The following is a 13779-nucleotide window of genomic DNA, read 5'->3' as shown; positions in this document are numbered from 1 at the left end:
ACTACAGTTTATAACGCAGAGCCGTGAAAATAAAAAATCTTTTTTTTTCCCACAAAAAATATGTTTTAGCCCCGAGTTTTGTATTTTCCCAAGGGTAGCAGGAGAAATTGGACCCCAAAAGTTGTTGTCCTATTTGTCCTGAGTACGCTGATACCCCATATGTTGGGGTAAACCCCTGTTTGGGCACACGGGAGAGCTCGGAAGGGAAGAAGCACTGTTTTACTTTTTCAACGCAGAATTGGCTGGAATTGAGATCGGACGCCATGTCGCGTTTGGAGAGCCCCTGATGTGCCTAAACAGTGGAAACCCCCCAATTATAACTGAAACCCTAATCCAAACACATCCCTAACCCTAATCCCAACAGTAACCCTAACCACACCTCTAACCCTGACACACCCCTAACCCTAATCCCAACCCTATTCCCAACCGTAAATGTAATCTAAACCCTAACTGTAACTTTAGCCCCAACCCAAACTGTAGCCCTAGCCCTAACCCTAGCCCTAACCCTAACCCTAGCCCTAACCCTAGCCCTAACCCTAACCCTAGCCCTAACCCTAGCCCTAACCCTAGCCCTAGCCCTAGCCCTAGCCCTAACCCTAGCCCTAACCCTAGCCCTAACCCTAGCCCTAACTCTAACCCTAGCCCTAATGGGAAAATGGAAATAAATACATTTTTTTAATTTTTCCCTAACTAAGGGAGTGATGAAGGGGGGTTTGATTTACTTTTATAGCGGGTTTTTTAGCGGATTTTTATGATTGGCAGCCGTCACACACTGAAAGACGCTTTTTATTGCAAAAAATATTTTTTGCGTTACCACATTTTGAGAGCTATAATTTTTCTATATTCTGGTCCACAGAGTCATGTGAGGTCTTGGTTTTTGCGGGACGAGTTGATGTTTTTATTGGTAACATTTTCGGGCACGTGACATTTTTTAATCGCTTTTTATTCCGATTTTTGTGAGGCAGAATGACCAAAAACCAGCTATTCATGAATTTCTTTTGGGGGAGGCGTTTATACCGTTCCGCGTTTGGTAAAATTGATGAAGCAGTTTTATTCTTCGGGTCAGTACGATTACAGCGACACCTCATTTATATCATTTTTTTATGTTTTGGCGCTTTTATACGATAAAAACTATTTTATAGAAAAAATAATTATTTTTGCATCGCTTTATTCTCAGGACTATAACTTTTTTATTTTTTTGCTGATGATGCTGTATGGCGGCTCGTTTTTTGCGGGACAAGATGACGTTTTCAGCAGTACCATGGTTAGTTATATCTGTCTTTTTGATCGCGTGTTATTCCACTTTTTGTTCGGCGGTATGATAATAAAGCGTTGTTGTTTGCCTCGTTTTTTTTTTTTTTTTTCTTACGGTGTTTACTGAAGGGGTTAACTAGTGGGCCAGTTTTATAGGTCGGGCCGTTACGGACGCGGCGATACTAAATATGTGTACTTTTATTGTTTTGTTTTTTTTATTTAGATAAAGAAATGTATTTATGGGAATAATTTTTTTTTTTTTTTCATTATTTTGGAATATTTTTTTTTATTTTTTTTTACACATTTGAAATTTTTTTTATTTACTTTTTTACTTTGTCCCAGGGGGGGACATCACAGATCAGTGATCTGACAGTTTGCACAGCACTCTGTCAGATCACTGATCTGATAGGAGTGCAGGCTGCTTCACAGTGCCTGCTCTGAGCAGGCTCTGTGAAGCCACCTCCCTCCCTGCAGGACCCGGATCCGCGGCCATCTTGGATCCGGGGCTGGAGGGAGCAGGGAGGGAGGTGAGACCCTCGCAGCAACGCGATCACATCGCGTTGCTGCGGGGGGCTCAGGGAAGCCCGCAGGGAGCCCCCTCCCTGCGCGGTGCTTCCCTGTACCGCCGGCACATCGCGATCATCTTTGATCGCGGTGTGCCGGGGGTTAATGTGCCGGGGGCGGTCCGTGACCGCTCCTGGCACATAGTGCCGGATGTCAGCTGCGATAAACAGCTGACACCCGGCCGCGATCGGCGGCGCTCCCCCCGTGAGCGCTGCCGATCGCATATGACGTACTATTGCGTCCTTGGGAAGTAAAGCCCACCCCACATGGACGCAATAGTACGTCTAATGGCAGAAAGGGGTTAAGATTAATATGGGTGCCCAAACTTTTTCATTTAACTGTACATTGAATGGAGCAGTGCATTGCAGCTTCCTTCAGTGTCTTTATGGAACGTCCGCCAGGGCCATGGGGTACTCGGTACCGGGTCCAGTACTTAAAGGGATGTGTCATGGCGGCGGTGACCCGGTCCGTGGCCCTGGGCACCCAAGTAAAAGGGACGGTCTTTAAAGGGGTTTATGAAATAATAAAAGTTCCTGACGCCACCTGTGGTACTCGGTCAGGGGAGACTGACACTGCTTAAAGGGGTCCTCTGGGGTGATGTTATGGCAGCAGGGATGGTATGGCTTCCTACAGGTGAAGCTAGATCCCCAGGACTCCCAGTGTGGTTGGCAAGGATGGTGTGGTGCCGGAAAATAAACGGAGGACACAGGATTACAGTCTTTTTACCTGATTTACTGATGAAAAACAGCCACAGTCCAGAGTACTAGCAACAGGTGACGGTGGAGTCCAGGCAGCCTGAAAATGAGTAGAATTCCCTGTGCCAGGTCAGATTGGGAACCTTCCACTATGCGCTGAATAATGCTGCCTATGGCTTCCTTCAAGGTCCTCTCTTTCTCTTTGTCCTGCGACAATTCCTGCATGGTAGGCAACGTGAGCCATTTCATTGGGGTCTCTATCCACGGTGACTCAGGGCTCTGGATGTTGCTGTACCTCAGGGTGTAATGTGGGCAAGTCACTTTCAATTTTGTGCCCTCCGGTTCTGCTGTGGGACATGTAATTCAACACAGCCTTGGGCTCCTGGTGCCAGGTTTATGAGCTTCAGCTTGGAGGAAGCCCAGTCACAGCTCTCCTCCAGCTCCTGACTTCTCCTGTGCTCCTTCACTGTTCCTTGTCTGCTACAGACTACCTAACTCCTCCTCCAGACCAGAATGTATATCTATCTAGGGAAGCTCCCCTAAAACCGTGTTTAGAGCTCCCCCTTCTGGCCTGGAGTCAGAAGGTTTTGCATGTACAGATTACCTGACAAAGGGATCCTCCTAGTTTCCAGGCATGGCATTACCCTCCCCGAGAGGAAGGCAGTACCACTTTGTTACCCGAACTCCTGGAGTGCCACATTCATGTCTAGCTGCTGCTGTAATTTTTAATAGCTGATCGGTGGGGTTTCTGGGTGTCAGACACCCACCAATCCGGACAGCTTCTCTAAATCATCTTCAGTCCATGGTTTTACTTTGACTTCATTTATCCAACAACTTTTGTTTTGCTATAATATTTAAAAATAAATAAAACTAAGAACCCTAATTATCCTTTACTTACATGTAGTTATATAGCTGTCATCATTAAAAAAAAAATCTGCCTTTTTCCGTTTTATGTAATCAAGTAGTTGATGTTTTTCTTTTCAGTGCATTAATTTATTACTCATATACTGTAGGTGAATTATAGAGGACAAATGATACAGCTGATTAGAGTGAGGAACCCTTGGGGGCAAGTTGAATGGAATGGACCATGGAGTGACAAGTGAGTAGGAACTTTCTCACTGGTTGTTTTTAGTTTAGCACTTTATTATTCTATTCTCGTGTCAATGAAAATTAACTACATTCGCTTCCCATCAATTTGCTGCTCACATTCTAAGAGTGTGGTTAGACTGTATAATGTTCAATTGCTACACTATTTTGTATTGTGCAGTCATTGGTCTACAGCAGGTGAGTGGCGTTCTGCCAACACATTCCAGTTGCACAATCTGGCTGTACCCAATAATCTTGGGCATAGTTAAAGAAGCAGAGATAGAGCATTAACCCACTAAAAAGGAATTCCCATCTTGCATATCCCTGGTATATATCTTATTTTATTAGTAATGAGAGTGTGCCCACACTAATTCTGAGACTAACTTGCTGATTTGAAAGCTATAGCCCCTACACTTTTTTACCTTCACAACAATTTTCCTGGTTACTTGCCTATATAGGCAAAATATGCCGTCCTATTAACGTAAATTAAATGGATCAGTGCTGCAGTTATTCTCCAGAGCAACTGGCTGTGGGACTTTATGTGTAAGGAATGCGACAAAGTCACTAGTAAAGTGCTGGAGGGGAGATATGTTTCACTGCGCTTAATGGCGTATATAAAACTCAGAGATTTTCCTCCAGCACTAAGTGTGGTGAGGGGTTAACAGCTAATTTGCATAATAGGCTCAGTTTTATGTGGACATTCATAGAGTTGGTGGGAGGATGTCCACCTTATCTCCACCCCAGAGTGTGGTCTGTGGCTTAAGTAGCTGGCTTTTAGGGGCAGTAGTTGTTCAGTTGAACTGGAAAGAGGATCTCCAGTGGTTTGTGTCCTGAGGAGGAAAGACTGAACCTGCATTGCTCCTGAGAGGGCAGCTCCCCGCAAGTGTATGGACTGTTACAGCATTTTGTTTTTTTGTATTCCTGTTTTGCCCAAAAGGCTGAGTTTATTTTTCTCTTCATGTTGGTTTATGCCGTCTGTATAATAAACCAACAGAAGATTTAAAAAGACAGTGTTCCTCTTTTCTAGCTCTATGTACTGCTGAGTGAGCTGAACTACCACAGGAAAGACTGTGATCCCCAGCGATAATTGCATACCCTCGATGTATTCCACTATCCACCACTTCAGTTTTATCCCCAACTTACTATTATGACTTTTTTTTGTATGAGTGGCGCTTTTCATAGTTTATTAAAGTACTTTTAATGTACGGAAAAACCTCTTTCTCCTATCCTTCTGTTTAACTGCTTAGACACTGATTTTGCTATTGACTGTGGCATATGAGGGACAAAAGAGCACAATCTTCATTCCTGGATGTTACTCTTCCTGTGGAACTACATAATACTTGCACTGTAAATGTGCGCTATATGTCATGGATGATTTGAGAAAAATCACCATACAATGCTGCTCTATGTAGGAATAGTATGGGAACAAGTCTGCTCTACTGTTTGGTCCAAAAATATTGTGCCGTTTATCAAGATATACATCGGTCTCCATTATGAGTTCCATGCCATGAGGAGAGCAATCTCCTACCTCTCTCACCAGTGATTGATGGGTTGAAGGCTAGAAGGAAATACTAGCATTTACCTACTTTTCACTTTGATCTTTGATGTTACAGCTGTTTCTTAAATAACTGAGGACAGAATATTGGAAATTTTACCTTTCATCACTTTCTTACAGCTCTTCTGAATGGAACTCTGTTGACCCAGCAGAAAGAAAACGCCTTTGTCAAACATCTTTGGATGACGGTGAATTCTGGTACATCAATTTTATTCATTGACCCCATCTTCACTGGATTCTTCTTTATCTGCAACTCATAGATTTTGAGTAATAGGATATTTTTGTCTCTATTCATATCTAAAGCAAAATGTAAAATATCAGCCTGTTTCTTGATCTCAGACTGAGTTTAAAATACAGTACAAAACTAACTAAACTGCAAGTCAATATTAATAGCTGTTCAAGTGGCGGATAGCTGAATTTGAAAAATTAGGTATCATTATGGAGTTATGGAGATGCTATGATGTATTGTCATAAAAATAATGTATTTTTATTATGTTTAAGTGCTGTAAAATCTGAATAAAAATAAAAATAAAAACAAGAGCTAAAGTTCCACATGCCTGATAAAATTAAAGAGGACAACTCCTTCTTGATCTAAATGTTTGGTGCCGATAAGATGAAAAAGCTTATACTTATCTCCCGTGCCGGCGCTGTTTCACCCGTGTCAGTTGTAATCACACATTAGCCTAGCACCCAATCAGCGCTGGCATCACTGGCACCACCTTTGGACAAATCGAACATCCAGAGGAAGTGAGCCGCAACCGCAGCCCTGATTTCCTCTGGATGTGTGATTTGTTGGAAGGAGAAGCCAGTGATGCCAATGCTGAATTGGGTGCCAGACTCATCTGTCATCACAACTGCACGAGAGCTCCGGGAGTGCACTTTCCAACACTGCTGGAATGGCATTGACAGGGGAGAAGAGTATATGCTTTTTTTTATCTTATCGAGGCCAAGTGTTGGGTATGAGAAGGGGTTATCCAAGTAGTGGACAACTTCTTTAAGCTCTAAAGTTATTATTATTATTTATTATTATCGCGCCATTTGTTCCATGGCACTTTACATGTGTAAAAGGGGTATACATATTAAAAAAAAAAGAGTAAAGCAATCTTAAACAATACAAGACACGACTGGTACAGGAGGAGAGAGGACCCTGCCAATGAGGGATCACAATCTACAAGGGTTGGGTGAGGATACCGTAGGTGAGGGTAGAGCTGGTCATGCAGTGGCTTGGTCGATCGGTGGTTACTGCAGGTTGTAGGCTTGTCGGAAGAGGTGGGTCTTCAGGTACTACAATATGACATTGTGCCCCCCAATAAGCCAACTAATACATAGTATAATCATAGATTATACAGTCTAAACATGCACCAAAATTCTCAAACAACATGAGTCATAGTGATGCTTTAGGCCATGTTCACACAGTGCGTTTTTTACTGCGGAACCGCAGCGGTATTGCCGCTGCGGTTCCGCAGCAGTTTTCCATGCAGGGTACATAACAATGTAACCCTATGGAAAACAGTCACTGCTGTGCACATGGTCCGTAATTTCGTTTAAAAAGCCGCGCAGAATAGCTGCGGCAAAAAAGAAGGAGCATGTCACTTCTTTTTCCTGAACCGCAGCGGTTCTGCACCCATAGACCTCCATTGTGAGGTCAAAATCGCAGTAAAACCCGCAGATCAAAAATATATCTGCGGGTTTTACTGCGATTTGATGTGCAGAACCGCTGCAGCAGGAAGTGCGGGGGAGCGGGCGGAAGTGCGTGGGCGGAGTGTGGCTGCCCCCCCGTGCTCCGATCCCGCCCCCCCGTGCTCCGATGCCCCCCCCGTGCTCCGATGCCCCCCCCCCAGTGCTCCGATGCCCCCCCCGTGCCCTAATCTCCCCCCCTTATACTTACCCGGCGTCCCGGTGTCCGTCCGGCCGTCTTCTCCCTGGGCGCCGCCATCTTGCAAAATGGCGGGCGCATGCGCAGTGCGCCCGCCGAATCTGCCGGCCGGCAGATTCGCTCCAAAGTGCATTTTGATCACTGAGATATAACCTATCTCAGTGATCAAAATAAAAAAATAGTAAATGACACCCCCCCCACTTTGTCACCCCCATTGGTAGGGACAATAAAAAAATTAAGAATTTTTTTTTTTTTTTTTTTACTAAGGTTAGAATAGGGTTAGGGGTAGGGTTAGGGGTAGGGTTAGGGTTAGGGTTAGGGGTAGGGTTAGGGGTAGGGTTAGGGGTAGGGTTAGGGGTAGGGTTAGGATTAGGGGTAGGGTTAGGGTATTTTCAGCCATTTTAGCCCTAAAAAGCTTCCTAGGAAACACACAGTCTCTGCATAGAAAACTGCATAAAAAAAGGATAAAAAAACGCATAAAAAAACGCATCAAAAAACGCATCAAAAAAGGACAAAAAAAGGACCAAAAAAAGGACCTGCGTTTTCTGCCAAGAGCTGCAGTTTTTAAAAAAAACTGTCCTGAAAAAAAAAGGATGGAAATCCTGAACGTGTGAACATACCCGAGTATTTTAAGACTGCCTGTCTAGAAATCAGACAGTGTGTGACAGTGTTGACAATTATGCTTCACTGTGTGAACCCAGTCTAAGGGTGTGTTCACACATTTTGGCAGTGTTTTTGACTGAAGCCAATACCTTCACTATTGGCAGTAAAAAAAAATATGCATACAAAACGCAGCTATTTGCCGTGCTTTTGTTGCATTTTTTTTTTTTTGCTTTTTTTTCTAGATTTTTCTGGCAAATTAAACATGTTAGTTTTATGCACAAAAAAGTCACATTTTTACATTGTTTTTGCAGTTTCTTATTACTTTCAGAGTGTATATAGCATTGGAAAAAAAATGGACATAATGCAGATTTTTAAAAACCCTGCAGTGATCAAAGTCAGTAAGGGAAAAGTACACTGATAATATTAAACACACTTTTCTTTTCCACCCTCAAAAAACACACGCAAAAAACGCTGCTTAAACGCCATATGTGATCTTATCATAAAGGTGTCTGAAATAAAAATAAATCAATTCTATTTATCAATGACAAATGGTTATTGATAAATACAGTGGTGTAACTAAAGTCCTTTGGCCCATGGTACCACCTGTTACTGAAAAAAATCCACTATACCAAGACCAATATACCAATAATATCACATAATAGTGATAAATATCTCCACACAATTACCGGAGCACATATTACCACATAGTAATTGAATACTATTATACTGAACATTATCAAATCCACAGTACTAACTAATATTACCACAAGTGAAATTAACCACTGGAGCTACTGTATGTAGATCGTATAAATGTACATAGTGCTGGTAAATCCATTGATACATCAAAATGAAGTCATTCATTTTTGCTTTTCTTCTTCATCTTGTGCAGACTGCCATGAATTCTTCCCCTGGAACTTTTCAACCTTTTCCCACATATCATGCTTCAAACATAATGATACCAAATGTAAATTTTTGGTGAAGAATCAACAACAAGTGGAATTCAATTGTGAAGTTGAACTAAATTTATTGGCTTTTTTACATTTTTGGGGAAATTCAAAAACTGAAAAGTGGGGCGTGCAATATTATTCGGCCCCTTTAACTTAATACTTTGTTGCACCACCTTTTGCTGCGATTACAGCTGCAAATGCTTGGGGTATGTCTCTATCAGTTTTGTACATCGAGAGACTGAAATTCTTGCCCATTCTTCCTTGGGAAACAGCTCGAGCTCAGTGAGGTTTGATGGAGATTGTTTGTGAACAGCAGATTCTCGTTTGGATTGAGGTCTGGAGTTTGACTTGGCCATTCTAACACCTGGATACGTTTATTTGTGAACCATTCCATTGTAGATTTTGCTTTAGGTTTGGGATCATTGTCTTGTTGGAAGACAAATCTCCGTCCCAGTCTCAGGTCTTTTGCAGATTCCAACAGGTTTTCTTCAAGAATGGTCCTGTACTTGGCTCCATCCATCTTCCCATCAATTTTAACCATCTTCCCTGTGCCTGCTGAAGAAAAGCAGGCCCAAACCATGATGCTGCCACCTCCATGTTTGACATTGGGGATGGTGTGTTCAGGGTGATGAGCTGTGTTGCCTTTACGCCAAACATATCGCTTGGCATTGTTGCTAAAAAGTTTGATTTTGGTTTCGTCTGACCAGAGCACCTTCTTCCACATGTTTGGTGTGTCTCCCAGGTGGCTTGTTGCAAACTTTAAACAACACTCTTTATGGATATCTTTGAGAAATGGCTTTCTTCTTGCCATTCTTCCATAAGGGCCAGATTTGTTCAGTGTTCAACTAATTGTTGTCCTATGGACAGACTGTCCCACCTCAGCTGTAAATCTCTGCAGTTCATCCAAAGTGATCATGGGCCTCTTGGCTGCATCTCTGATCAGTCTTCTCCTTGTTTGAGATGAGTTTAGAGGGACGGCCAGGTCTTGGTAGATTTGCAGTAGTATGATACTCCTTCCATTTCAAAATGATTGCTTGCACAGTGCTCCTTGGGATGTTTAAAGTTTTGGAAATCATTTTGCATCAAAATTTGTATCACAGACCTGCCTGATGTGTTCCTTGGTGTTCATGATGCTCTCTGTGCTTCAAACAGAACCCTGAGACTATCACAGAGCAGGTGCATTTATACGGAGACTTGATTACACACAGGTGGATTATATTTATCATCATTAGGCATTTAGGACAACATTGGATCATTCAGAGATCCACAATGAACTTCTGGAGTGAGTTTGCTGCACTGAAAGTAAAGGGGCCGAATAATATTGCACGCCCCACTTTTCAGTTTTTGAATTTCCACAAAAATTTAAAATAACCAATAAATTTTGTTCAACTTCACAATTGTGTTCCACTTGTTGTTGATTTTTCACCAAAAATTTACATTTGGTATCTTTATGTTTGAAGCATGATATATGGGAAAAGGTTGTAAAGTTCCAGGGGGCCGAATACTTTCGCAAGGCACTGTATATGACTGATCACTTCTACAGCACCCTCCACGCTTTTTCCCACACTGCTATATTGTGCAAGATGAAAAAGAAAAGTGCAATAGCACTGCTCCGGTGCCCTGCATATTAGCAATACATCCCTTTAAGTCCCCATGCTAGTGATGTCATCCTTGTGGCCCCCTGACAGTAGAAACGTGTCCCTTTGTGGCTCCCATACAATATAAATGCATATGTCCCCTTTTATAGCCTCCATACAATACTCAATTTCTTTTTTGTGCACTTTATACAGTTAAGTTACAGTTACAGTATTAACATACACTATTTCTACAGCATTCCAATAGTAGCGCCCACCTTTTATGCCCAATATAGTTGGAATATCACATATTGGGCTCAATAAATTAATAATTAATAATATATGGGTCACAAAGGGATATATTATTAATGTCCACCATTGTGTAAAAATAGTGTCCACTATTCTGACCTCCTCAAAGTAATAATGTCCAATTGGCTCTATACAGGAACATTGTACCCAAATGGCCCTAAACAGTAACAATGTCGCTCAGTTTGCACTATGCAATAATTATGTCTCTTAATTTCTGCCAAAAACTAATAATCAGTGAAAAGAGGGAGACACAAAAGCGCAAATAGGGTCTTATCAAACGTTACACAAAGTTGCCCACCAAGAGAACTACTCATCTGGTGAGATTGAAGGAAGGACATATATTAATGGCGGCTGCTGCAGATCCACAGGTCAGTGCAGGACCTGATTGAAGCACACACTTAGATAGGAGAAAAAAGGATCATCCCCGCGCTGCCGCAAGAAGAATTTCAAATATTGTAGAGGTTTTCAATGTGGTTTATTCTACGCGTTTCAGGGTTCAGGTGACCCCTTCATCGGGACGTACCACAAATATTGTACTTAAATAATAAAAACTAATAATGTATGTTTCTCTTTCTGGACACCAAACAGTAATTCTGGCACCCATCTTGTAGTAATGGACCCCCATACTTTAATAATGACTCCCCTTCTTAACCCCATTATGTAATATTGTCCCCCCATCATGGCCCCTTTCTTTAATAATGTGCCCCATCCTGTAGTAATGACCCCTATCATGACCTCCATGCTCTCCATCCCTTAATAATGTTCCCATCAAGGCCCCTATCTTTAATAATATCCCCCATCCTGACCACTGTGCTTGTTTAATGTATACTTCAATTTGCTAAATACTTTGATTTCCTAACATTTTTTACTTGTATATAGGATGAAATTTGAGGACTTCAAGAGATACTTTGATAAAGTTGAAATTTGTAACCTTACACCTGATGCTCTAGATGATGACACAGAACATAAGTGGGAAGTGACAGTTCACCAAGGAAGCTGGGTTCGGGGATCTACTGCTGGCGGATGCCGAAACTTTCTAGGTATTTCACAAGTTAAGTCATTCTAAAAAACGCATATAATTAGTTTGTTGAGTAATAACCCGTGTACGTGGCTACTGCAACTATTTACTGGCCTCAGAATTCACATACCACACATGCAAGCATCACAACTGAGCCCTGTGAGTGCCTGCAATAGTGTGACACACACAAAACTACCAGTGGAGAATGCTGTGGCTAAAGAATAGTTATGTATTGCATAATTATCCTTACTCTTGGCCAAGTTTTGTAAAATCCCAGAAAGCCCTTTTATCTATAATACTGCTGGTTATTACAATGTACAATCAACCAAATATAGGTAATTTGTATAAGTAGATGAAGAGTCAGTGAGTAAAAATGATATATGTAATAATTAGACTCATGATGAGTACTTAGCCAGTAGGACTTGGTATATATGATGATGCACCAGAATTATACTTAGGAAATCATATTGGAAATATGTGCAATTATGATCATAATATATATATAAAAGAAATACATCCTTATTGAAAATTTATTAAGAGAACATGAGACACAGTTAAGCCATTTTATAAAATGGCATCACACTCCAACACAGAGGGTAAATATAACAAGATATATAAAAATGACACTATATGAATTTCAATATGCAGTATTAGAGAGACAAAATAAAATAATCCAAAGAATGAATGTAAATGTCACGATAACAAGATAACAATCCTTAATAACATACTGTGACATGGCAATGAAAAATATCAGAAGAAGGCATTAGCGCTGAAACGCGCATTGGGGACTTGGCTGTCATCTCAGCTATCAATAAATTGTTACTTTATATATGTATTCTGATATTTTTTATTACCATATTAACCCTTTTCTGTCATATGACGTACTATCCCGTCGAGGTGATCTGGGACTTAATTCCCAGGGACGGGATAGTACATCATGGGCGATCAGCTGCGCTCACGGGGGAGCGCGGCCAATATCCGCCGGGTGTCAGCTGATTATTACGGCGGACATCCAGCACTATGTGCCAGGAGCGGTCACGGACTGCTCCCAGCAAACATGATCGCAGCTTTCTGGCGGCATAGGGGGCTCCCTGCGTGCGATGTGATTGCGTTGTTCCGAGCGTCTCCTTCCTGCAGGCCCTTGATTCAAAATGGCTGCGGGGCTCCTTCCGGCCCTGCAGGGAGGTGGCTTGCAAGCGCCTGCTGAGAGCAGGCGCCAGCAAGCCTGCAGCACTGCCTGTCAGATCGCTGATCTGACACAGTGCTTTGCAAAGTGATCTGACACTATATAGTCATGTCCACCCCGGGACAAAGCAAAAGAAGTAAAAAAAAAATATTTACGTTTAAAAAAAAAAAAAAAAAAAAAAAAAACCTAAATAAAGGAAAAAAAATATTGTTTCAATAAATACATTTCTTTATCTAAATAAAAAAAAAATAAAAGTACACATATTTAGTATCACCGCATCAGTAACGACCCAACCTATAAACTGTCCCGTTAGTGAACACCGTAAAAAAAAAAAACAGGCAAAAAACAACGCTTTATTATCATACCGCCGAAAAAAAAATGGAATAACACGCGATCAAAAAGACAGATATAAATAAACATGGTACCGCTGAAAACGTCATCTTGTCCTGCAAAAAACAAGCCATCATACAGTGTCATCAGCAAAAAAATAAAAAACTCCTTACACTAAAGCGATGCAAAAGTAATTATTTTTTATATAAAATAGTTTTTATCGTAAAAACGCGTCAAAACATAAAAAAAGATATAAATGAGGTATCGCTGTAATCGTACTGACCCAAATAATAAAACTGCTTTATCTATTTTACCAAACGTGTAACGGTATGAACGCCCTCCCAAAAGAAATGCATGAATAGCTGGTTTTTGGTCATTCTGCCTCACCAAAATCGGAATAAAAAGCGATCAAAAAATGTCACGTGCCAGAAAATGGTACCAATAAAAACATCAATTCGTCCTGCAAAAAACGAGACCTCACATGACTCTGTGGACCAAAATATGGAAAAATTATAGCTCTCAAAATGTGGAGATGCAAAAACTATTTTTTTCCAATAAAAAGCGTCTTTTAGTGAGTGACAGCTGCCAATTATAAAAATCCGCTAAAACCCCCCCACTAATAAATAGTAAATCAAACCCCTCTTCATCACCCCCTTAGTTTGGGAAAAATAATAAAATTAAAAAAAATGTATTTATTTCAATTTTCCCATTAGGGTTAGAGTTGGGGCTACAGTTAAGGTTAGGGCTACAGTTAGGGTTGGGGCTAAAGTTAGGGATAGGAT

At 41.3% G+C, this 13779-nt stretch overlaps 1 protein-coding gene across 1 annotated transcript in view; it reads left to right on the top strand.

Annotated features, from left to right (window-relative positions):
- CAPN9 (calpain 9) overlaps positions 1–13779 on the top strand; it is a 333928-nt gene that overhangs the window by 133769 nt on the left and 186380 nt on the right. The window contains exons 7-9 of the mRNA XM_069769442.1: positions 3527–3612; positions 5275–5352; positions 11343–11503. Of these exons, the coding sequence (XP_069625543.1) occupies positions 3527–3612; positions 5275–5352; positions 11343–11503 (325 nt within the window). The remainder of the gene's footprint in view (positions 1–3526; positions 3613–5274; positions 5353–11342; positions 11504–13779) is intronic.

Source organism: Ranitomeya imitator, chromosome 5 (genome assembly GCF_032444005.1).
Source record: "Ranitomeya imitator isolate aRanImi1 chromosome 5, aRanImi1.pri, whole genome shotgun sequence".
Taxonomy (NCBI): Eukaryota; Metazoa; Chordata; class Amphibia; order Anura; family Dendrobatidae; genus Ranitomeya; species Ranitomeya imitator.
Note: the sequence above shows the minus strand (reverse complement) of the source record. Positions and strands in the feature narration are given on the sequence as shown.